The sequence below is a fragment of the Rhamphochromis sp. 'chilingali' genome, assembly GCF_963969265.1.
Source record: "Rhamphochromis sp. 'chilingali' genome assembly, chromosome: 16".
NCBI lineage: Eukaryota > Metazoa > Chordata > Actinopteri > Cichliformes > Cichlidae > Rhamphochromis > Rhamphochromis sp. 'chilingali'.
This window is the reverse complement of record NC_137943.1, coordinates 17,063,220-17,090,221: the sequence shown is the minus strand read 5'-3', so window position 1 is coordinate 17,090,221 and position 27,002 is coordinate 17,063,220. Positions and strand designations below refer to the sequence as shown.

The following is a 27,002-nucleotide window of genomic DNA, read 5'->3' as shown; positions in this document are numbered from 1 at the left end:
GTCAATCTTGTTTTGCAGTGCAGGGCCTAGTTTTCTTTGTGCTGTTAGTATTGAATATATTTCTGTAGGTTATATTGTAGTTTATTTATTTATTCACAGGCAGAATGCAAAACCTTTCAGAAAGAAATAGTAAAGCCTAAGGCCTGACATTTTTGGCCATTGTCCTGGGTTTTGATTTTATATTTGATGTGTTTAATTGGAGTTCCTGTTTGAGAGTTGTTTATCCTTTGTATTATGTTGATTCTATTCTTTAGGTTTGTGTTCTTGGTTACCTTTGGGTAAATACTCCTGCCATTTCTTTGTTCATTGCTGTATCGTTAACATGACTGTGTTTTGGTGGTAGTGTATTTCCAGTGTTTTCTGATCTTGTGTCTATAATGCATCAAAAGAGCAAAAGACTTTGTGTTTCTTTAGGACTAATCAGCAATAAATGCTTTTTTCATCTGCCTCGAGAGTATCTGCTTGTGGTTTCGCTACTCTTCACACAGCTCATTGTGACAGGTGTAGCAGATTACATAGGTATTACCACAAAATATTACTAAACTAAACAAGAATGAAGCGTAAAATCACAGTGTCATTGATAAGCCTGCTTTAGCATGAAACATTCTCCATTTTAATGCCTTCACTACATTTAGAAACAGGTTTTTATTAAAGTATGACAATGCCTGCACAAATACAAGCAGATAGTCATAATAATGAAACATAATACTATTTCGGCGTTAAAGCAACATCTTATTGTGGCTCTCCGCCATTGAGCTATTTATTTAGTAATTGAATCCAATCCCTAGTGAGCGCCAGGAGCACTTCTTCCCTCGCTGTCATGGCATCGAGCAGACAGCTGCAACAGAAGAACGTGTCAATCCTTCTGATCCCTCGTAGCTGCTTTATCGTCTCTGCACAGCTTATGATATTGGATTGTTGCTGCGTTTTGTGTCGCGTTTCAACCCACCTTAAATCACAGGAGAGAGAGCGAGCGAGAAACAGATAGCACAGGTGGGAGGAGTATGACTTTTTTTTCCCACCTATTTACTGTATATGAAAGGTACAGCAGAAAGTGTTTGTCATTTCTGTCCCCACAAGAAACAAAAGCCTTTCAAAGGGGAAGATGAAAGGAGAGAAATGGCTTACTAGAAAAGAAGGGAATTGGACAAGCAGACGATGACAGCTCATCAGGTGACAGGCTGGAGGTTTTTGAAGGGTTTTTTTTGTCCATTTTTTTTGTTTTAGGTCATGCCTGAGTAAAAAGATAGTGAAAGGGAATTGAGTGAAAAGGGAGGGAAAGAGAGGCAGAGGAATACAAATGCATGTCGGACTCAGGCAATGACAGGCTGTTTGATGTGTTTTGTGCAGGTCCCACATAGAAGAGTGATAAAATGTAAATGAGTGCTGCTTTCGAAAGAGAATATACACCTAGCATGCATAAAATACCCCTCAAAATACGGCATGGCAGCTTTTGGCTTGGTATATTTATGTTTTCTGCCCTTATGTATTTTCTTTTATTTAATAAATGATTATTTCTTTTCAAAAATGTGCAGTGGGCAGCCCTGAGATGGAAAATGAATTTGCTAAAAGCCATGTATTGTATCAGGGCAGAATAGAGGAGAAGTGGGTATTCGGCTGCAGCAGACAGTGAAAGAGAAAAAGAAGTCTTTTTCATTCTCCCGACTCACAGCTGACTGAACTCAAAAGGGCTTAAGCATTTTCCTTCACTCTAAATTTTTTAACTCTCCTCTCACACTCGTCCACCCGTCCATTCTGTCCATTTAGCTCAATCTGTCCCCCGTGCCCTCTTTCTGAATCTCTCTCGTGTTCTCTTGTGTCTATGCAGCATTTATTTATTTATTTTTTATCTGGTTTCTCCTCACCGACTCTGTGCTTGTGTTTTTCTTCCATTGTTTATCTGCCTGATTTTTTCTTTTTTTTGTCATTATGAATGTTCTCTTTTTATCTCTGTTTCAGGATTTATCTTTTGTTGCAGTTTGTCTCATTTTCTGTCAAACTGTGCAAATTTGTCTCATTTGTGAGACAAACTATTTTTCTACCAGCACTGAACAAGTGAGAGAAGACAATTCAACGTTTGAATATAAGCTAAACACAAAAGGAGTCTAGATGGGGTACATACACTCACGGCCAATTATCCAATCACATGGCAGCAACTCATTTGAGGCGAGTAGGCATGGTCAGAATGACCTGCTGGATTTAAATATGAGCAGCAGAACAGGGAAGAAAGCTCATTCCACTAATTTCCAACATAGCATGGTTCAAAGTCACTTAAACCATCACTAGGGTTTACAGAGAATGGATCCGAAAAAGAAAAATGTTGATGGAAGAGATCAGAGGAGATTGGTCAGATTACTTTGAGCTGATAGGAAGGCAACAGGAACTCAAATAACCACTCGTTATTCCCAAGGTATGCAGAAGAGTATCTCTGAATGGACCACATATCGATCCTGAAGCAGATAGACCACAACAGCAGAAGACTACCCTGAGTCCTCTAGGAACTCAAACAATGTTGTCTGGTGTGTTAATTCTCATCTATCGACATTAGTTGAATTTAATCATTCAGGTGTACACTCTAAATTATGACAAAAGCTGGCAATAGTGGAACACGCCCATCCTTAATTCATGTAGCACACCTCACAGACTGGCACCTCAAATGCTAAATGTTCGTCTCGCTCTTCTATGTCTTTTTTTCTGAGTAAAGTCTTGCTGGGATTTCTGCTTGGCCTATTGTTGTTGTACTGGCCATGTGTTTGGCTGAAAGTTATTAATTAGCAGAAACAAATTAGTGAAAGACTGAAAGACACAGATTAAAGAAACTTCTTTCAGATGAACAACCACTGTGCAGCAGTTCTTTCTTCACTGCATGTTATCACAGTTCTTCCTGTGAACATTTGTTTACACGTTCCTTGATAAATGGATCACTGTGTGCAGTGTGGAGCACACAGTCATCAGTGGCCTGAGGTTGTATTATTTGCTGTAGAATTGAATCCATTTCTTGGTCCCATCTTTGCTCTGAAACAGCCCTGAAATGGGGGAAAGACTGGTTGCAGGAACAGCCAATGAACAGAGCCCAATGGTCCTGAAAGACAAGGCAATTTGGCCAGAGTGATGGGAATAATGAGAAAAGCATCGTGATGTTGCCTGAGTCCAATTTAGAAGGTAGGGAAGCAGGGAGACTGAGAGAGAGAGACACTGGGAGAAAGAAGCAGATGCGAGGATGGAGAAGGAATAAAGGAATACGAGCGATGGGAGAGAGAGAAAATGAGCGATCACCCACGCAAGAAAGCATGGTATTGGTTTTATGTTCATGTTGAGGTGGCTGCACATTAACCTGTGCAAATGGAAGTTGTGGCTTTACTTCCATAGGGTTAGCCAGGAGGGGATAACAGGGGTTCTTCCAGAAAAAGAGAGTAAGAAATAAATGATGGCAGAGGAGAGAAATGTCAGTTTTTCCATCTCTACAGCATGTGGCTTTCAGTCTGAAAATCAGCATCTCTGGACGAATGGAATTACTTCACAGTGCGGAAGAAATGACTTTCAGGGATAAAGAAAATCCTCAGAGAAAGAGAGAAAATGAAATCCCTGTTAGTGAGATAAAAGAAGATGGTGAAAGTGACAACTGGAGATAATAAAAAACGAGAGAAGCAAAAAAGAGGAGATGGACCGGGATAGAGCAAAGGTGATTTTTCTGAATGAGGTGAATAAAATCATGAGGGGGAGAAAAGTCGGGGGGAAAAAACGTTGTCGCCTTCATCCTCTCCTCACCGACTCCATGTTGTAATGTAGCGGTGTGTTACTGAAGAGCACCGGCAACATTTCAGCAGATGGATGTGTTGTGCCCCCTGATAGCAGTTCAGGCCTGAGTCTAGCATCCAGTCTGCTGCACCTTAAAGCAGAGGAGGGCTTGATCACAGTGTCTCTCTACGCCGATGTGTCTCTGTGTCTTATAAGCTAGGGAGGCCCCAGAGATCACCAGGGCTGGATTACAGAAGGCGATTGCTTCATAAACACTTTCACTGTCCTCCTCTGGACAGCTGTAAAGGGATAGTGACAGTCAACTGCTCCCAGGGCTGATTTATCTGTTCTCGTGAAGCCCCGGAGGCTTCCACAGACGAAGGAGACCACATGCACAGATTGAGACATACAGGGCAGACAGCAAACACTTATTCAGGAGGCAACAGTCTAAAAAGCCCCGTGGCCATGGAACGAGAGCGGCAGACACACACACACACACACACACACACACACACACGCACACACACACACACACACACACACACACACACACACACACACACACATGCAGAGTTAATGAAGCTTTCCAGTATGCATCCCTTCCATAATCCAACAGGGATGTTAATCTCCTGTGGGTCCCTAACTGCTAAAACACACAGATACACACACCTACACACACATTTTTTTTTTCTGAGAGACTCTATGATCGTGAGGGGAGTGTGGGAAGTGAGGCATTCAGTAGCTGCTTCCCGTTTCATGGTGCAGCTGGCTGGATGAGAGAGGCTTGTTCAGCTGCGTGCTCCTTCTCTTCAACTTTCTTTTTCATATCTCTTGAACCGTCTTCTGTTGGTTCTCATGTTTTGTTTTATTTCATTATTACATCCCTGTAATCATTTTACTTTCACTCCTGTCTGTAATTACATCTTGTTATTTTTGTAGCATGCTATTTCTTTCTGTGCACACTCCCCCCCCCCCCCCCCCCCCCTTTTCCCTTGTGTTCCTATAGTTTCTAATACTTCATCTTCTTCAAATCTTTCACTTTTCCCCCTAAAATAATAACTGGTATAAATTATGAAAAAAGTGGGTTCATGCAGAACCTTACAAGGCGCTCAAGTGTAAATGCAGGTGGTGCAACATGTTTTAAGAGAAAACCCACGGGAGCGAGAACGCCACGAGTCGTTGTAAATTTTGCTATCCGCTCAGTAAAGAGCTGCAAGCACAACACTCGCACAATTCATGGCTCGGTTCACTCATCCGCGGTGAGGGAATCATAATGGATGAGGCAGGGAGTAGCGCTTACAGCGGCTGTTGATACTGTTGCGCTAATAACAACCTGTTGTGTTTTTTGTTGCTCACATAGAAAGACAGGTTTTCACACCTCCAGTGTAAACTAAGAATAAGCTGTACAGCACTGCAGGACTCTGTGTGAGTCTGTTGACATCAAAGTTCAATATTAAGCACAATATGTTTTTAAAAAAAATATCTGCAGTTTGAATGACCAAACAACAGCAATAATAATCCTTGGGAAAAGTACAGCCGAGTGTTTGCAACTACCTACTGCAACTACCCAAATATAGCAACAGCTCATTCTTAAGCTACTGTACTGGCTTGGGCGATGTGTTGTTTCACTATCATTTGTACAAAACTGTTTATTTGAAATCCATGTGTAATAAATGGATATGAATCTGTGGGTCGAAATAGTCATCAGAAAAATATGTTTTCTATTCCTGTTAACAAAAGTAATATTTGCTATGAAAAACTAGACTGTCTTTCAGTTCTAAGTTTTTACATGTCAGGGCATGATAAAGAACTTCAGATGAACAATAAGACGCGACATATAACAATATATCATTATTATTAACAGAAACTAAAGAGAAGTCAAGAGTTAGCATGTAAAAAAAAAAAAAAACTAGGCACAGCCCAGCTTCTATGAGAACCAAGGAAAAATGTTTTGTTCAGTTCAACTTTTTTTGTGATTTCCTTCCTGTTTGGAGTCAGAAAAGAGGCCACCCAAACACATGAGATATCATTGGAGAGGTCAGGATGCTCACTGTTGAGCACATCAGGACTTAGTAGGGTAGCTCAAATAAGTAAAAAGATATAGAACAAATACGAATGTCTATTAAAGAGGGCATCCAAGTGACTTCTTAAGTCTCAGCTGACTGCAGGTTTTCCCAAACTTTCAAACTGCACATTTGCATAATGACTGAAACTAGCACCACTAGCGAACAATGAGCTGTGTTCGCCAGCGATGCTAGTTTCGGCCCCTTAGATACGAGGTTTTCTCCTGGCAACACAGTTCAGTCTTTTTCTAATTATGCTGTCATAACATTAGATTTTCAGTGTATTGCTTTTACTTTCGCAGAAAGGACGTACTCATGTTTTTTTCACACACTGCTTCTGCATTTTGGCACAGTTCTTAATAACATGCTATGTTTTTTTTATCATGTTATTTTTATCATGTCCTCATGTGTAAAACAATAGGAAACAATAGGCTTTGGTTTTATAGCAACTCATATCGCATCGAAAAAAAAAATTTATTAAGTATTCCCAGGTTTGTTATTTAACCAGTGTGAAATACAGTCTGAAATACAGGTAAATGGATAAAAAGCAAAAAAAAAAAAAAAAAGCTGCCTCATAGATGAAAGAAAGTCCCAGCTTTCTTAGTCAGATAAAAACTTTTCTGACACATTACACTGTGTGAGAGTCACGACACAGTCACATCAGGATCTAGTTCAAAAAAACAAAACAAAGGGTCTTCTTTCTCCTACCGTCAGTGGCTATGCTATTACACAAACATGCTTGTTAACTTGGTCTGCAAGCTCCTCTAAAGGATGAATAATATAACGGCACCTGAATATATTATACGTTCAGTGTGGCTGGGTCAACAGGTTCAATTAATGCTTGAATAAGAGCCAAAATCAGCAAGAGGTGTGATCTAAGCAGAGCCATTGGAATAAATGCCAGTGAACATCATGTGGTGCAGCAGTTTTTCTTTTTTAAAAATAAAAAGTACTGAGAGAGGTCTAAGGAAAACAGCAAGGAGAGACACAGAAAAGCAAAATAAAGCTCCCTTATACATCTCAGGATGGTTCAGTTTCCATTGTCTGCTCTGTCGCATATGGCAAAACCAGAAAAAAAAGAGAAATATCCTCATACAGAAACATAATGTATGTTCAGATTTGAAAGGATCACCTTTAAAACCTGGGGAATACACAAAAGAGGTTAAGTAAGATTTTAAGTAAGAATGTGATCAGAAGCATGAGCATTACCTAATCAAGGCACCAAGCAGTATTGACACCCTTACACTGTGATTGAGTGACTTGCTGTCTTCAAACACAAATTGCAGTAGCCCCAACGGAAAACACTGCAGTAAACTTCCTTTATTGTAGTCGAAACTTATGAGTGATGAGTTACAAAAATAGGTTTAGTTAATTAACCATGCCTCAGTGGTTCGTAATGAAAACAGTTCTGTATATTGTAAATATTGTAGAAACTTGTGTGACAAATCGAGTTCTATAGCACAGATTGTAAACGTTTGAGCTAATATCAGAGAAAGAGAGAGAGATCCTTTGTTAGCTCACTTGAGAGTATGTGGATATTCTCTGATTTTACTTTGGCTTCTCCGAGTCTGTTGGAGCAGCTGGTGATCTTCCCAGGACATCTTATTAGATCCAAAATGCTATTTTTAGTGAAAAGGGTAGAGGTTGGGTTCAGAAGATGAAGACTTCTACTGACAAGGCCAAGTGTTGTATCACTTTGTGGAAATCTGGCTAGAGGTGCTAAATTGATTATCACATCACTCAAGCGAACATTAAGCCTGCAATATTTTCTGCACTGCCTATTCAGCCAGGGTAGCAACTTGGATATGCTGGAGCCTGTTGAAGATGATATTGGATAAGAGGCTAAGAACAGGCATTCACATTTCCATATATCTATCCATCCATCCATCCATCCAGTAGGTATTGGGGTGGGGGGTAGGGTCGGGGGTGGGGGGGTATGTATCGTTAGTATTGCAATTTTTTGCATGGCAATATTGTATTGATACAGGATCATCAACTATAAGGGCTCATCACATCTAGTAGAAGGCAATCTTTCTGCAACTAGTTGCACTCTGACTTGGACTGACTGCGGCCACTCTCAAAGAGATTTTCGAAGGTTGGTAAATGATCGCTGCCTAGTTTATAAATGCTGAATGAGTCTTTATCAATGAGTGTAACTCCAGGGGATTTGACTCGATTGACTGTAACTATTTACCAGTGTTAATTGCTGTATTACCAGAAACAGCTTGTCCCTGATTCAAACATAGGCTGGTAACAAACAGTGTCAAATGACAACATTTATGGCAGGTTTTAGTGGCAGTGATGGTTGCTTTACACAACTCAAAAAAAGAAAAACAACTGAAGTGTAACACTAACAAATATAATTTTAAGGATATAATTAGCAGTTGGAAAAAAATTGTAGTATATATTGTTACAGTACTCAGCATATCACAAAATGTTAAAAATGGTAGATTCCCACAGCTATCCGTCCATTTTCATTTTAACACTTCATCACAGGGCTAACACAGAGAGACAGACAACCACACACTCTCACATCTGTACTGTTGGCCAATTTAGAATCAGCATTTAAATTAACAATCCTGTCTTTGGTCTGTGGGAGGAAACCAAAGCAAATGGGGAAGTATCATGCTGGCTCATGGACAACATACAGATTGCACCTGTAAGGCCCCAACACCTTCTTGCTGTGAGGTGAAAGTGTTATGCACTGCTCCAACTGTACCACCCACTGGCAGCCATTTATCATGCAAATACAAATAGATGCTATACATAGCACATGTTACAGTTTCAATCAAATGCTAAAACATCACAAGCAGGAGCTGTGCGGTGGAATGCAATCAAAAGACTGACGTATTTAATGTCAAAAAATGCAAAGAATATTTCAGTATTGCATTGCTTGAGTAAAATACTTAATATGTTTTTTGAAGGTGGGATATTTTGTCATGTACTGCTGGTAACAGCTGGTCTGGAGACTGTGAGATACACTTAACTCTGTATAATAATTTAATGATTCCGCTTTACAGTATTCATTAATCCTTTGTAAACATCATCTACATCATCTACATATTGATATGTGTCATAGTTTGATTATTATGTCTTAAAACCAAGATACAGTTTTGCCATTTACCAGCTCCAGCTTCAATATCTACTAAATATGATTAAAGGACTGTTTCTAAATAATGGGATAAGTATCTCAGTGTAATTACACTATGCATTTTTAGATTCAGTTCTCTTTTTATGTTGACTCGGTTGCTCATAAACCCCATTGTGGATGAAAGGGAGAGATATTGTCAAGGATTCAAACATTCACCTCAGAGAGAAGTTTAATCTAACAGAGATGAAAAAAGTTAGAAAGACGAGATCAAAGCAACTTTTTTTTAACATCAAACTCATAAGCTTGCTGGCTTTTGTGATTCATTTTATAGCGCTAGATATTTTGTAGCGGCCTCCTTTGTGTAGGCTGATTTTACCTTTTCCTTTGTGACATTGCATAAAGTGCCCTGATGGTTTTTATTATAATTGGAACAGGCAGTTTCATTTCAGCCTCGCAGGGGGTGAACTCACCCAATTTCACTGAAGAAAATCACCAGGTAATACATGATGTGACAGCATTGTTTCAGAGCTTCCTCAAAGCCATAAAATTTATATTCTCCTAGATGAACGAAATAGTTAGCGGTAAGGAAATGGCTTTGATCTTACATGCACATGCGCTCATATTTTCCTGTGAAGCTGAAGAAATATTTTTTAAACTTCCACTTTAGGCTTCTATTATACAGAAGAATTAAAAACACTTTATATTTGACATAAAGTGTGTTTTTATGAAAATATACACATTTGTCAAACATTTTTTGAAGTACTTGTGCATACGGGGGCTTTCTGTGAGTGCATTGTGGATTTGAAAGCATGTGTATCATTGCTGGGTGGCTTTGTGTTTGCTTCTCTAAGTGCATATGTTCTCTCTCCTGGAAAAAAGTGAGTAAATTAAGCCTGTTTTACTGCCTAAAGCATGTCGATTCTCTTCAGTGTGAATGAGTGGGTCTGTATTTAATTGAGCTTCCGTGAAAAACCTTGTCTGTGCGGTAATGCTCGTGGGCATCAGCTTGCACCATGACCCTGGAACAGAAGTATACTCTTGTGACTTTGAACCTCTTTCAAAGTTTTATTACTGCCAGCGTAAAAATATATATATGGGTTTGCTATTTGCCTTGAAGGATGAAACTCTGAATGCACACCCCAGACCTCTACCTTATTTGTTTATAGTAAGAGAAATGAAAATTTTTGTGATACTTCTGTGTCATTGTCCTTCTGTGTCATTGAACAGTCTGATATGTTGACACAAGTCATGCTGTTTATATTATAACATCGTGGTAAAGGTTGATCACGAGAGCTGCTTCCTGTCTTCCCTTTCTTAGGAACTGAATGAAATCCCTACATATGTAATGCCATTTGTCATTTTTTAAGAATGCGTCCGCCGTCCACTGAAGCTCGCCAATGGCATCCATCTTTGGCTAATGGCTGTGAACAAGACAGTTCCAGTTGGCTTTGTTCATCTCACTTTGTCATCATCTTCATGCTCATCGTTTCTGTGCTGAATTCACCAGTTAAATGGCTCCAGTCTTGTCGAGCAGTAGCTCCATGCTTGAAGGGAGGTTTCAAAGTACAAAAAAGTTCCATCTCTTCACCATAAAGTGAAGAGCGCTGGTTGGAAGTCAATTTCTGCAAGGCCAAAGTCATTTTTAAAAGTGCTAGAAGCACAGTGTGGAGCGAGGCGTGCTGGAAATGGTAACATATGACCAACCATTCTCCTCCTATGGAACCGTTTTGATAAACTGTGTGCGCTGTCGTGCTTTGTGTGAGTGTAGATCTTCACCACACATATAGAAAATCCCTTGCACATCTACTCAGGGTTTTTTGTCTCTGTCACAAAATGAAGGATGTGCTCAGGTAGATATGTGACTGTGTGACTAATCTTCAGTATAGAAGCAAATAGTCCGAGACACTGCGTATGCATTAATTCCAGAAAAAAAATCATTTTCTCTGAATGAGACAACTTTAAAGATGCTTGGCTCAAACGCACTGGGGGTCTCTCTGTTTTTCATTTATGTGCAAATACACTCATGTTTCAACATTTCCACCCTAAATGATCAAAAAAAAGAAGAAAAAAAGGCCTGAGCCAGTTAGGTGCGATAAGAACATTTCCATTGATGGATTGATTCCTTGTGTGCAGAAGATTTAACTGCTCTTTTCAACTCAACATGTACTTCTATTTTGGACCTCATCGCTCCCCTAAAAACACTCCGTCCCAAAGCTCACGCTGAACCCTGGATTACAGACTCTGTTCGTGCTCTCAGGCGCACCTGTAGGTGTGCTGAGAGAAAATGGAAAAAGGACAAGCTGCACATTTCTTTTAATATCCTCAGAGACTCTCTTTCAACCTATCAGAAAGCCGTTAAAGAGGCCAAGTCCTCCTACATATCAAACCTGGTTAGCAGTAGTGTCCATAAACCTCAGACTCTGTTTCGTGTTTTAAATTCCATTGTAAATCCTTACACATCCACCAGCCTCACACCTTCTGCCACCCTCTGTAATGACTTTCTAAAGTTCTTTGTAAACAAGATTTCCTCCCTGCAGTCTGTCATTCCATCTTCACCTTCCAATCCCTGTGTTTTGTCTTTGTGCCATTCTGCCTTTAATCAGTTCGAACCAATCTCTCTCTCTCAGCTGCATGAAATAGTCTGCAAGGTTAAGACTACCAACCGTTCCACCGATGCTATCCCCTCTCGGCTTCTGAAGCAGGTTCTGGACTCAGTCGGACCTTTCCTTCTGGTCCTGATCAATGCCTGCCTCAGTTCTGGTTGTTTTCCAACACCCTTCAAGCACGCTGTTGTTCAACCTCTCCTTAAAAAGCCTAATCTAGATCCATCCCTACTCTCTAACTATAGGCCCATTTCCAACCTCCCTTTTCTGTCTAAAGTACTGGAACGAGCCGCCCTCACGCAGCTCCAGCTATTTCTTGACAATAACAATCTCTATGAGAAGTTCCAGTCTGGTTTTAGAGCTCGGCATAGCACAGAAACCGCCCTTCTGAGAGTTTTTAATGATTTGCTTTTAACTGTTGACTCTGGTTGTGCTGCTGTCTTAGTAACCCTGGACCTGACAGCAGCCTTCGACACTGTTGATCACAACATACTGCTATCCCGCCTTCAACACTGTGTCGGTTTAAAGGGCACTGTCTTAAAGTTTTTCCAGTCCTATTTGAATAATAGGAGTTTTTCTGTTCACCTTGGTGAACTGTCATCTCCCAGAGCTCCTTTAACCTGTGGCGTACCTCAGGGGTCCATACTAGGCCCCCTGTTGTTTATTCTGTACTTGCTCCCTCTGGGCGATGTGCTCCGTAAACATAATGTGTCCTTCCACATCTTTGCCGATGATATTCAGATCTACCTCCCTCTGAGGTTGAACTGCAATGTTTCTTTGCAGCCGCTACTCTCCTGCTTGTCTGACATTAAGACTTGGATGACTCTTAACTTCTTACACCTTAATGAAAGCAAAACTGAAGTCATTGTGTTTGGGCTTCCTAAAGATCCCAACTTCTCTCTTGACTTTTTGGGACCCCTAACCTCCGATTGCACTTCTTCCATTAAGAGTCTTGGTGTTATTTTTGACAATGCTTTTAAACTTGATAAACAAATCAGCTCTGTAGTTAAGGGATCTTTTTATCATTTGCGGATTTTAGCCAAAGTCAAGTCTTACCTTTGCAGGAACGATCTAGAAAGAGTGGTCCATGCTTTTATTACTTCATGGCTAGACTACTGCAATTCCCTCTATGCTGGCCTAGATCGTTCCTGTCTACATCGCCTTCAACTGGTGCAGAACGCTGCCGCTCGCCTGTTGACCGGTTCAAAAAAAAGAGACCACATCACTCCGGTTCTCTGCTCTCTCCACTGGCTCCCAGTTGCCTTTAGGATTGATTTTAAAATCTTATTGCTGGCTTTTAAGGCTTTAAATGGCACTGCACCTTCTTACCTGTCAGAACTCCTTAGTACTTATCGCCCCAGGAGATCTTTGAGGTCAGCCGACCTGATGCTTTTAGATGTTCCCAGGTATAAATTAAAGACAAAGGGAGAGAGGGCGTTTGCTGTGGCTGCACCCAGACTGTGGAACAGTTTACCTCCTCACGTCAGACTCTCCAAAAGCCTAGAAACTTTTAAAACCGCTCTTAAAACTCACCTCTTTTCATTGGCTTTTAGAAAGGTTTAATTTATTTGTTTTATATATTTTAATTTTATTTTTATCAGCGAGGTGTTATTACGAAATTGTGTTCTATTGTATTTTTATCTGTATTTACTGTACAGCACTTTGGTCAGCCTTGGTTGTTTTTAAATGTGCTCTATAAATAAACTTGACTTGACTTGACTTGACATCTGTCTCTCACAAAAGGAGCCAGCTGAGAGCAATAGCCTGCTTCACCAACATGAGATTGTATTGTTGTGATAAAAGGTTTTTTGAATGCAGACAACACAGACTCGTTTTTAACTCCTTCCTTTCGCCCCCACTAACCACATATGTCTGTTAAAACTTAGGGGTAATGTGCGAATATCTACGGTCGAGCATAAAATGAAAATGTGTTATTATTGTGACAAAACTAGCAGCTTTAAAATTAAACTTCAGTCCTGTCATGTCCCTGCTGATATCTGACAGTTTGCTTCGAGCATCTGCATCAGCTGTGCGGCTTTTATTCCAGTAGTTTCCCGTTCTCCCTCTTCTGCTCAACGGAGAGGGATTACAGCAGCATCACTCAGACCATGTCTCTGCTGAAATCCATCTATCAACCCTCTCCCTGAGCAATATTTCTGTATTGCTCCCAAGTGGGAAGATCAAATATTTGGTATTGCACAGTGAAATCCATTCAAAGGTTCTTAGCTGACTCCATAATCCCCGGAAGAGTTTCTTTTTCTCTATAAAGCCAATTATTTCACATCAGATCAAAGGCATTTATTTATCATTTACAGCGGATAAGCTGAAGGTACTACAACTACCCATTCGCTCACGTACAGCAGACAGAGAGATGCACAGACACAGGAGTAATTCCATACTTTTCTTTTCCTGAAACCTAATTTTTAATGATTCCCTGCTTCACTTCTTTCTCTTCTACTTCTTTGCTCCTTCGCAGTTTCCAGTGGATGGTACTGTTCACTCGGGCTGTCTCCGGCATGCCGATGGCACGACAGCATCACCAGGCCAGTGTGCCCACAACAAGCTGGATCCTGGTTTTGGCTCTGTTTCTCACTCTACAGGTGAATTAAAAAAATATTCCTGTTGGTTTCTTTATTTGTTCTGTTTTCTGTTTTTTTTTTTTCTTTTTTCTTTTAATGAGTAGCACTGTTTTTTCACATTCATTGTTTATTTCCACTGAACTATTATTGGCAGTAATGTTAATCACTTGATTCTGGGCACAAATCCACTGAAATCCTGCCCTGGCCAGTTTGAATATCGAGAAGAAATAATGAGTTCGACTGCTTGCATTTCAGTTTGTTCCAGTTTCTTCTAGAAAGTAGACTGTTTCAGTTATTAAACTCAAAGTTTCACAGTTGACTGTCTTAGTTAATGTTGTGTTTGTCGAGCTTTCTGCTCCTGCGTTACACTTGTGCAGTTTTCTGTAATAAACAACAAAAAGAGGTTGAAATTCTCAGTGAAAGAGGTAGAAAGAGTGCGACAAAAGCAAGCTCCTCTTTTTCTTTTTTCCTTGACAGTGACAGCTGTCCCTGACATCTGCAGCTAGCTACCTAATTAAGCTAATGTTCTCTCCACCAGTTAGTAACTGACATCTTTTTTCCTTTCTCAGATTTCTTTTTAAAGAAAACGCTTTTTTGTATTTATGTGAGAGCTACAAACACAATACAGTGTTCAAGGATGAGGCTAAACCTGTATGGTCAAGTAAAAAGTAGGCATACTCGACAACATTTGACAACCTCCCCTGTACTCTCAATGAGTTTTCACAGTTCACTATATGTCAAAAAAGATATGGTTTGACAACCATTAGAACAGATTGCTGGTTTTTCGAAGGGTAGCCCTAATAAGCTGTATAGGCAGAGATCACATTCACTAACTTAAAACAGAATAGAATAAAATAGAATTATGGGACAGGTATCGAAGGGGAAAAAACTTAAGACATGTTGCTATCATTCTTCAGTAAAGATGTAAGACATGTTCCAGTAATAGCTGTTTGATTTGTATTACCAAGATATGTTTTGTCAAACAGTTTGCTTTCTTTTAATTCTGTCCACTTGTTAGGTTTGACATCATTAGCTATGTCCGGGTACAAACCCTCCTTCAGTTCAGTAATAACCGAGATACTGAGGCACTGGGAAAGTGGTCCAAATTCTTTCAACTTCAATAAAATCATCAGTGTGGCTGTTCTGCCAGGTGTAACAATAAATTTTAACAGCATCGATGAAAAAGAGGATTTAGGAGTTTTAGTTAGCAGGACGTTAGCTTGCTAGTTTCAGTACAAAGATAATACACCATGTTCTGACCGTTGGTGTTCCTAAAAAGCTAAAATGTACAGCTCTTCTACAAGTTTGGATGTAAACAAAGACAAAAGACTAAATAGCAGGGTTAGTGGTTGGGCAAGTTTACATATAATGATAGCTAGTGGCTAGCTGCAGAGCTATCATTAGGCTAATATAAACACTATAGCGCAGGGAACATAACATTTTACGAAGACAGCCTCAGTCAACGTATAGCTGACTTGGACTGGGGCTGATGTGCCACCACTTAACAAGCAGATAGATGAATACACTTTTCTGAGAAGTGTCTATGCTTTTGGCAAATGCACTCTGTGACTCTTAAATAATGGTCAAGTTGAAATAAACTATAGATAGAAAAGTAATCACCAAAAACTTACTAACATGTAGTCTGTATTTAACCAGTTATTGTGGGCCAATATTACTGGCCACTATTAGCTATTTGCCAATATGTTACAACGTGTTGCTGTTGCAGTTAGGCCACCAGAGGACACTTTGCAACCTGCCTGTTGGCAAATCGCCACAACTACCAGCTGATAACAGATGTTAGTGAAATCCTAAAAATCCTATATTATCAAGCTATAGCTATAGCATGATAGTGTGATAGCACTGACAAAAATATTAGTTTATTGATTAATTTGCTACAGCAGAATATATACAGGTGTACAGCTACTGTGCCATGTGGAAACATTTTGAGAAATATATGCTACATACTGTACCATTTGCTGTGCTACTGAGGGAATGAGTTTAACAAACAGTTAATTGTGTAGATAGGTGCAGTTACTCTATACTAAGAGCTCATCCAGTAGAGTTCAAATGTACCTGCTTCAGGCTGTATTTTTTTACTTATCATTCCCTTTCTGCTTCAAATATTACTTCTTTATTAAATGTCAGTAATTCTCCAAATTCTCTACCTCACACGCCGGGAGTGCAAGCTGAAAACACTAAACTGTCACCACAGAATTTTGAAAATGACCCAATTTTTTCATGTGAAAATTGTTTTGTCAGTGTTGCAGCCAGTGAGAAAATCTTTCATATACTGTATATTAGTGTCATCTTGTTTTGTGTCCCCTGGGTTCCTCTGAGTTTTCACTCTATCATTTTGTAAACAGAAGGTATCAGAAAAAAACAATTGGAAGCCTCTGAGTACAAACCACGTGTCCTGGTTTTTATTTTTTTGTTTCATTTTGTGTCTCACTCCAGGGTGCCGCTCATGCTGCTCCATCAGGAGACAACAGGCTGGTTCGTACCACCAGAGTGAGGAGGCAGACCCCAGGGGGGGATCTGCCCCCCTCCGACTTATCAGCCAACCAGACCCTGCGGGAGCAACCTTTGGTCTTTAACCACGTCTATAACATTAACGTACCCTTGGAGTCTCTATGCTCTGTTGACTTGGACACCTCTGCACCATCAGGCCCAGGGGACGGTGAGGATCGATTTCTGGTCCTGCGCGTGCGCGCACAAACACACAAATACACACACAAGCCTTTAAGAAGTTTTTGAGACTTGTTCTTTTTGCTATCATAGGTTCTCGTGCTGAGTTGGGATCCAGACCTTCTGTAGAGGGTCCAGTGGATCCAAATGGAGCAACAGAATACACAGAGCAAACACTGGATGCTGAGAGCCAGGTGGGTGCTTCAACAGTGTTTTATTTGTGTGTAATTAGCATTAAAAATTTGGAAGAGCTACGAGACGTGAAGAGACTTCTTGGGTTGAATTAAATAATCTAATGTGAAAAGATATGATACGAAAGAGTTTCATGGGGATGTTTTTGCCAGAGTTAATTAAAACAAAAAAGCAATCAAAAAAATCTCTGTTTATCTCATACTGGGCCTTGTTGCAGCCCCTGATTGTAGCTCCTCTCCCTGTAAGGTCGCCCTCCTTTTAGGCAGTATTTTCCTGATTGGCTACCCCTTGTAAATAATAAAACTGAACAGCAGGTAAGTTGGGCTTCTTTCTGAGATGACCTTATTAAAGTTACCACCTCTCTTCAGATTCAGGTTAGGAATAAAAAAACTGCCATGAATGTTTAGCATGAAGCCAAAGCATTTGACTCACAGGGATTACGTAGTGTATATGCCAACCTCATTACTTTAAACTATGTCCTGTTTAATGACAATCCAGTTGTAACAGTTAATGTGGGACAGAACCTTAATAGTTCCCTTTATTACGATTCAGCGCTCTCCAACAAGAGTGCAAACAGGTGAATTTTAAATTGTATCTGGGCACATAACCCTCCGCTTCTCTGTCTGGGTTTTGTTCTTCTTCTTTTAAACTGGGTTTGACAAATCCAGTCAAAGTGAAACTGTCAAACTGAAAACTATTGTTCTACAGTGAGATTCTGGTAATAGAGAGCGCGAAGGACAGGTGGTTAGGATGTAGATGGTCTGGGTGGGTGAAAAGAAGCTGGATCCAGACAGCGAGCACTACAGCTTAAAACGGCTTTATTTACAAAAACAGATCAACAACATCACAAGACATGAACATACAAAGAAAGCATGACAAAGCCAAAACAAACAGGATAGAAGGGGGGTAGATGGTAGGGTAACTGGCGTGTAAAAGAGTGTGACGCATACTACACTCAAGGCTGTGTGAGTGTGATTAATTACATCACACATGACCAAGATGGGTTAAGGATGAACGAGTACTAATAACAACAACAATGTCATCTATGATAAAAATGATCAGAATCCTAAGATTGGAATAAAATAAATGAATTAATATACACATATATATATATATATATATATATATATATATATATATATATATATATATATATATAGTTAATTATTTAAGTTAATTAAAGTAATTAAATGACAATGCTAATAAAGAAAAGGAAGGGGGTTGTTGAGAAACTCTAGGAATGGAAGGGAAAAAAATAGATGGCCAGACATTAATAACTTTGTCACGATGGATCTGTTCCCTATCTGTATCTGTCCTTTAAATGTGGCCTTCATTTACGTCTCACCTGGACACCTCTAAAGCTTTATGATTATCCATGAATTATATTTGTTTCTAAATGATTCTACACAAGCACACACAAGGTAAGAAGTCATATAATTAGTGCTATTTCAGGCTTTGGAGCATGAAATGCAGCTCAACAGTCTTTGCCAACTCATCCATTATAAATAATTAGAAGTTTAAAATGCTAGAATGAGAACGTGACAATGTGAAAAAACATTTCATAATGTGAACACAGCAGCTCAGAGTGATAAACCTACAGAGAATTATCACCCAAATCCACAGCTTCCCTGGGTTTACAGAGCTTATAGCTAGTCTAGCTTATCTTCTAGCGATTTGGCCAACAACTCTTTTGGTAAGCTCCCGTCATTCTCATAGCATTGATTTTTTGCTGCAGCAGGCAACTGTTTTTGGGGAATAAAGCTCTAAAAACCCACTCTACCTGCTCAGCATTAAACAGCAGAGCTGGCAACTATCTGGTGAATACAGCAGAGACTTTTTTGCAGCTAAAGAGACAGCTATTTACATCAGGAGAGAGTAGCACAAAAACAGAGCTAAAAGGGTGAATCACAGAGCTATCTGTGGAAGCCATGAGCACGACTCCCAATGAATGATAATGTTTCTAAGCACCTCTTGGTTGTGTAATAAAAACACCTTGAAAGGAGATATTTGTGTGTGCATATACTCGGGATTTCCTCAAGATGTTAATTAAAGATGCATTTCTACTTCATGGTGACTCTTTTATCTAATGGATGCACTTAGTTGTCAAAATTTTCTCCTTGTTTAGGTGACATTTACACACCGCATCAATATCCCCAAAGCAGCGTGCGGTTGTCCAGCAACGGCCACAATCCAGCAGCTTGCCACCAGGGTGGAGATGCTAGAGAGAGAGGTTTCCATGCTCAGAGCTCAGTGTGGATCCGGATGCTGCGGGGAGAGCTCGGCCATTGGTGAGTACTGTTTAACACTGACAACAAATACTATAGACAAACTTGTAGAATGTAGTTTTTGTCTATAAATCCCCTCAGCATCTGTACAAACAGACCGTGGTGTTGCAGAGAGCTTTTTGAGGCAAAAATGCAAAGAAATAAGACTGCGTTATGAAAAGAATTACATGAACTGTAAACCAGGCAGAAAAGAAAAGACAGACGCCAGTAAAATATTGATGCTGGAAGGTGGGTTTTCTTCTTCTTCTTCTTCCTCTTTTTGTCTTGCTCACAGTCTGAAATGTGTGGAGAAACCTTTGTTACTGGCAAAAATTTGTTGTCTATTCAAGAGATGCTGCCATTATAATATGAGGGGACTGCAACTGATAGAGTTACAGAATTTATTATGGCTAAAGGATTTGCTCCATTGACACCATCCCCCCCGTCAAATATTTTCTGAAAACGCTCCATCTCCACTGTGAGAATATGATTATCTCCAGCAGTCACGATCAGAATCAGAAAGAGGATGAAATGTTTAGCCTGCGAGAGCAATGGGAGGATGGGAAAGGCAAAGTAGAAAAAGTTGGAGTATTTTAGATTTAACTACTGTTTCTTTAATCAGGGCTGTTTGACAACATTAACTAAATGATAAACTGATTGGTTGTTACTTTTTATTCTATACTGAATTGATATGTTTCTTCAAATATGCTATGTATTTCATGGTGGTTACTTGAGGTAGGTATCACAAAATGCACAAAGTAATGTGACCCTAACTTTTCAAACTCCCGCTTTAAAGACGTGTGTGTGGGAGGTTTTGTACTTGAATCAAGTACTAAGCGATTCAATCTGTCTTTTCAGGCCGTTTGGACTTTGTCCCAGGCTGCAGCAACCACGGCAGCTTCAGCTTCGATATGTGCAGCTGCATCTGCGAGGAAGGGTGGACCGGCAAAAACTGCTCCGAGCCTCGCTGCCCAAATGACTGCTCCGGTCAAGGGGTGTGTGTTGAAGGGGAGTGCGTGTGCGACCGTGACTTTGGAGGTGACAACTGTTCGGAGCCGCGCTGCCCTTCGGACTGCTCTGGCCGCGGATTGTGCATCGATGGGGAGTGCGTTTGTGAGGAGTCGTTCACAGGCGAAGACTGCATGGTCGGAAGGTGTCTCAATGACTGCTCGGACCAGGGGCTGTGCATAAACGGGACGTGCCAGTGCCGGCCTGGGTATGTGGGAGAGGACTGCTCGCTCGTCTACTGTGCAAACAACTGCAGCAAGAAGGGAATCTGCAAGGAGGGCTTCTGCGTCTGTCAGGATGGATATGCTGGAGATGACTGCAACTCTGGTAGGCTGTGTTAAGGTTCAAAATTGAGGAGGGAGAGTACAAACCACCCTTGGTCCAGAAGCTCTTGGTCAAACAATGATTTTAATGACTACACACGTGTGGGAAGAACACTCTGTGCGCAGACAGCAAGTGATCTTCAACTTAATCAAAGCATAAACAGATTTTTATAGCATCAGGGTTTGATTTACTGACGCCCCTTCATACGTCACAGACAGGATATATACATACGTCAAATCAACACCACAATGACTTTTAAGACAGAACATCATCTTCTATTTTTCATGGCCGGCACTTCCTTTCTACCTTTCAGTTCCTCTTTCTTGCCGAGACGACAAGGACGGTTCCTCTTTTACCGAGACACTTTCGCAGTTCCAATCCAGACATGACTAATCTCTCTCTCCTCTAAATAAATCTAACTCATGTGTGTGTGTCACGACCTCACATGCTCTCTGTGTCACCTCTTCACCTGTTGCACTTCTGACCTTTCACTAGACCAGAGGCTCACTGAGACTATGTGTATGTCTTCTACTAAATAAATGTTTTAACCAAGAACCTCTACTAAAACCTTAATATGAAATGACCTGATATATAAGTGTTTTGTAAGCATGTATTGCAATTCCTTCTATGTTCTAGTTTTCCCTCAGCATGTATCACCTGAACAGTCACGTCAGTGAAGCTTAAGACCTTTAAAGAACCTGAACATCAACTCAAATAAGCACAGATATGCATTGTGTACACAATAGTTATAACTGCATCTGAAATACAAAATTAACATCATCATAAACATCTTAAGGCCATCTTAAAGCTATCTGTTACATTGTTAAAGCAATGATCATACTGCAGATTATATTATTAATGCAATGGTAATAATGATGATTATTTAACAATAGCAGTAAAATAATTTCCCTGCTCCACACTCCCTCTCTCGACCTCTGGAACACCAGAGGTCGCAATACATTGTGTCCTCGCTCAGACAACCTCATGTCATCTAATTGGTCCAGTAATAAACACCCGCTCCCATTCGAGAACACTCCATGTGTAAGCTTAGGTTTTCTCGGTCCCTCTCTGGTGGTCTCGGACCTCCCTGTGGTCGTCGAGATCTTCTGCAAAGGAAACAAAACACCTTTTCCTGCACCTCCCTAACTTATCCTATTTGGGACTCTTTAATCAAAAGCATGATCCTAATTATGCTCTTAACTTATTGACTTGTATTTATATATATTCTTCAACGTTCCTCATCACTTTAAAATTCTTTAAGCGCTGGTTTCACGTCCGGTTGCTCGCTCTATTTTTCCCTTATCTGATCATCAACATCCTGTGTACAAATTGTCGCTGCTGCAAGTTCCTCTACTCTAATCTTAAGTCACCTTTTTAACAAGAAAATCATCGTAAGCGCCTATTCTACTAAAAGATCCAAAAGAAAACAACCACTTTAATCAATTAAGTTTAAGCATATAAGCAATTACTCCTGCATACATTTCAACATAGCTAAATGCTGCCTTGAAACAACTCCTGTGTGTTAACACTAACACTAACTGCTAATTTTGATCTTCCACTGATCGCTTTGATCGTCTGCCTGTTGGCAAGTACCAAAAGCAGTTGGTCTGACGTTTGTGGTTCTATTTCCTAGAGCAGAAACTCTTGGAGAAGGAGATGTCTTTCTTAACACTTGGTATCGGTGTGACCAGGATCATACACTCAGAACAGAAATCCAGTCTAAGCAGATTTTATAGTAACACTGCGTGACCCACAGACAGATTAGACTGAATTCTTTACAAATGAGGCATGTTTTTTATGGAATTGTAGCTAAAATGTTTAATAGAGTGACTCTATTCGGTCTTTAAGTGATGACGTAATGAGTCCTGCTTCCGGGCCCAAACTACTCTGCCTTTAATAAGGCTTTTGTGTTTTTTACATGTTTTAATGCTTTGTATCTTGTTCCATTTAATCTCAACAAGGCCCTAAAAACAGTCTGTGATCACTGTCGGCCTCTCTCGGTTTTTATTACTGCTAAGCTCAGTTTTTAAAACCTTACGATGTAACTACAGCTCAGCCCATGCAGCAGTATGTTGATAACTAACCTCGTATTGTGGATGGATTATCTCAGTTCTCCCAACTGAAGTTCAGTCCAGTTACAGCAGGAGTTGGCAACCCTAGGCACGCGTGCCACAGTTGGCACTGTGTGGCACAGTTGGCGGTCTTTCTCAGACTTACTGCACCAAAAAATCGTTTGAGGCAATGACTGATTGCGTGGGGTCGCAGAACTAGTCCTTGTCTCCAAAACAACCATTTCAGAGGAACAAGAATCAACTTCAGTGTACAGACAATCTGTAAACAGTGTTTCCTGAGTGTACCATGATAAAGTTTTCCTCTTTAAGTTCTGGTTATGTATCTCATAACCATGCTTGATGTGACATGTTTCAGACGAGTATCTTTATAAAGAGGATATCAGTGTTATTTCTATAGAGATCTAAAAAAAAAAAGAAAGAAAGAAAGGAAAATAAGAAATTGTCTCTTGTTAAAAACAAACTACCAGCAGTAGATATTTTTAGTCACTATTTTACATCCAGCTAGAGATTTTACAAGTCCTACATATTTGCCCCACATACAGCTAGGGCTGCAACTTCATTGTTATTCAGTTAATTAATTAAATTACCTGAAGGCCATCACAATTTCCCTGAGCCCAAAGAAACAGCAATATCAGTTATCGGTCATTAAACCTAAAGATGTAAATCTTACAGTTTTATATAAAGCAGTGGAAAACTGCAAAACATCACATTTAAGAGGCTTTTTGTTCTTATTTGACTAAAACCGTGATCAAATATGTGCGTAATTCACTTTCAGAATTCTGTCTTAAATGTATTAACTGACTGCTTCCACATTAAGTGGAACATAACACAGAAACTTAAAGCTTCCTGTAAATACCCAGTACTATCTGTGATTGCCGCAGAGAGCTTGCATGAACACGTGCACGAACAAAGGAGGTTGTTAATGCAACAACCTAGTGCAGTGTTTGGATAGGAAGTAGACTTCACAGGTTTGAAAGCACACCTGAAAAATAAACCCATCTGTGCTTCAAATGGAGGTGGTGGGGTGCCTGACTTGCTGGACAGCCAAAGGTGTAACAGCATTCATTTGTCAAAAGTCACATTCATCTGGGGGAGAGCTGTCATTTTAGCCGTAGCTAAGACGTTTTTTTGAGCCGCTTTTGTTCAAAGCCAGCTCTCCACGCCAAAATATCAGATCCTCCTCTGCCATTTAAGAGGCCTGTCAACGTGGTGACGGATGGGGACAGACAGAAGAGCGAGTGATAGAAAGGCAGGGATGCAAAATCATATTACTAAGGCGTCTCGGTCCTACCCCACCCATTTAATATCTACACCAAGTGAGGGAGACCGAATTGCCTATTTCTTTGTAATTAGAGACCAAAATAGGCAGCGCTTGTAGGGGATAGTTTGCTGAATACCAAACGAAGCAGTTCAATTACCGGAGACTTGTAGGGTGACAGGCTTAAGTGTTTCACGTTATCACAAACTGGAGAAAGCGGCATGTATTTTTGCTTCAATAATGGTGGCCTATATTCTCCCGCTACGAGAAATAATGGAGGTTGTTGAATTTAAATTGGACGTTTCAGGCGTGCAGTAAGAAATAGTATATCTTTACATAAAAATACATTCCCCCCAAAAAGCCAAAATCACCCGGAGGAAAGTGACATTCAGCCATACAGCAGAAGTGCTCCACGATCATTTCTATGAGTCCCGACGCCACTGTGGAGAGACAGTGACACTCTTGCTTTGTTGACATCCTTTGAGTGCTGCAGTGGTGACAACTGACATTTACATTTCTCATCATATCAGCGCTATGATAAAGCTTCGGGGCCCGGGCCTCACCGCTTACCCGACCTGCGCGTGACGGTCGTGGATCCTCATTTCGAGGATGTTGACAGGTTAGAACAGCCGCAGAGCCTGCGTGGCGGGAGTTGTGGCTCGAGAAGCTGCCGCAGCACGTCATCTAACATTTCCAGGCAAGAGGAAGCATGTTGCTGCATGGGTGTGAAAAAAATTCACTCTTATTGACGTCATACAAGCAAAATTGCATCACCTTTTGCTGTACTTTTAATATTAAGGGCTGTTGCTGCTGGCTTTATGCGCCATAACTGTAATAGCTTTATTATGCCATTAAACTATATGAATATTATAGATTTTTAAAAATGTATGTAACCATTTTAATGGATGTGTGTTGTAAAAGGACAAAGTGGAAGCCACATGTATACATTTTATTTTTTAGAGTTAGGCGCTGTGGTCTGCTTATAGATGTTGTTTCCTTGTTTTATTGCCCCATTCAGCATCAGTCAGTTTTATGGCTTCATGAGTCAAAAGCATGGCCTTGTTACTTACAGCAGCCCAGTTAAAACAAGCCTACTGTTAAAAGACTAACTTTGCTCCATACAATTATATTATGATTAACAGCTCGAGCGATTTTGGCAGGAATGTGACACTCGCCTCATCGCACAGTAATGCATTGTCACAATCGGCTGACAGCTGTGCGGGTGGGTTTTTTTTTTTCACGTGTTGCTTTCACGGACAGCCTCAGCAGGGTGAGAACATACATCGTTATTATGGTTTCGACTGAAACTGTGCTTCAGCTTGTTTTTTTTGTTTGTTTGTTTTAGCTCTTTTTGTATGTGCAACACAAAATTATTATTTGCATCTCTATCAATGACTATTGTAAAAACAACACAAAAGAAATTTTTTGTGCTTGTTGTTTATTTTTTTTATTCAGCATTGTCTGTGTTGGCAGTTATCACATTTCAGCGGGTAGTCGCGCCTGTGATTCACGATTATCAGGCTTTGTGAGTCTGATAACTCAGTCTGTTTAACTTCAGCTTGATTTATTATTGAGATATTGGTTTGTTTGGATCATTCAAAGTGCAGCAGTAAGTCTTTTACTCTGAGCCAGAGGAAGAAAACAATCTTGTACTGTATCTTCAAAATATCTGTCGTGATTTGCTTCCTAAAAATCATCTGTCCTTTCTTTTCCACCCAACAGAAACTCCAAAATATTATAATTAACATTAAAACATGCAGTTTAGTCATTTAAGCGTGATTTATATGAAAAATTCCATTACACATAGCAGCCTGAAGGTAAGTTCCTTCTCTGATGATGCACTGACCTTCGTTGTGTGCTTAAAGTTGTACCATCGGGGTCTTAGTTCGGTGGATACTGCTATATCTGCCTATAATAGTATACTGATTAGACTTAATGAGACTTAAACACTCCGGGCAAGATTCTTCAACAACCTTCAGCAACTTGCCCTTTCTCAAGCAAGCATTCAGAAGAATACAAGCTGAAGAAGACAAAAACCTTGAGCATTTTAATTAGTTCATGTGATTCAAGCAGTGTACTTTGAAATATGTGATTTATGTTGCGGATCGTTTTAAGAGAGGCGATTAGTTCCATCCAAGGTTGGTTGGTGCTGCCTGTCATTCACTCTTGGTTTTTCACCAACTAGAAATGTTGATGGGATGTCTGAATGCACCAATCCTCTGTTAGACCACTCATCAGGGTAAATAAAATTAACCAAAACCTTACCCAACTTAATTGTTTAATAGTGAGCTTTTACATGGCCACATAGTGAAATAATATTTAATACTGTTGACAGACTTCTCTGAGTAACCTTGTTAATCACTCTACCCCTGACCTTCTGCTGTACTTACAGTACTGTGCAAAAGTCTTGAGCCATCCTTCATTTAGATACTTTTAGAAAATTCAGTTCTTTGCTTAGTTGTATATATAGACACAGTTGTTTATCCCTTGAGCTGGAGTGGTTCTTGAGTGGTTCATAGGTCAGTGTTAAGTGGCATAAGAAGGAAAACAGCATTCCTCTAAAAATGCTCAGGTACTAGGAGTGGACTAAAAATGAGTGAAAAAGTAGGCAACAACCAAAGGAAATCGGAAACTCTGGAGAACTACTGCCCAAGACCACTTTGAAATGTCCGAAGAAAGTCTGGCTTCTCGGAAGGAAAATATCAAGAAATGAGGGGTGGCTTGAGACCTTTGCATAGTATTGTATGCCTTTGCTTTCGAGGAGTTCATCCATTCATCTCTTGCATGACCTTATTCAGTCACTATTCTTTTGTCCCGTGGATTATTGCCCCTTCTTTGATTTATCATTCCCTTTATATACCTGACAAGTTGAACTGACGAAATAAATCTCGTTAAGTGAATGCTGCAGGATTTGCCCCTCAGTTCTGAAATGATCTAGCCACTGTACAGGATGGGCCCATCTGTCGAGTGCGTGAGAAAGTGCTGGAAAATTCTACTAAAGTGCCCAAGGGTTTCCGGTGGGGGATTCACTGATCGGCTGTAGTGTCCTGTATCACAGGGGTGGGGAGAGTTTTGTTTTTCACACCATCACAATTCTCCTTTATCTCCTTCTCTCTTTCATCCTT

General features: G+C 40.2%; 1 protein-coding gene across 1 annotated transcript in view; it reads left to right on the top strand.

Annotated features, from left to right (window-relative positions):
* Positions 1-27,002, top strand: part of tnr (tenascin R (restrictin, janusin)) — a 211,756-nt gene that overhangs the window by 118,356 nt on the left and 66,398 nt on the right. Inside the window, exons 4-8 of the mRNA XM_080907118.1 lie at positions 13,972-14,095; positions 16,529-16,751; positions 16,853-16,953; positions 19,077-19,239; positions 20,074-20,550. Of these exons, the coding sequence (XP_080763244.1) occupies positions 13,982-14,095; positions 16,529-16,751; positions 16,853-16,953; positions 19,077-19,239; positions 20,074-20,550 (1,078 nt within the window). The 5' untranslated portion in view covers positions 13,972-13,981. The remainder of the gene's footprint in view (positions 1-13,971; positions 14,096-16,528; positions 16,752-16,852; positions 16,954-19,076; positions 19,240-20,073; positions 20,551-27,002) is intronic.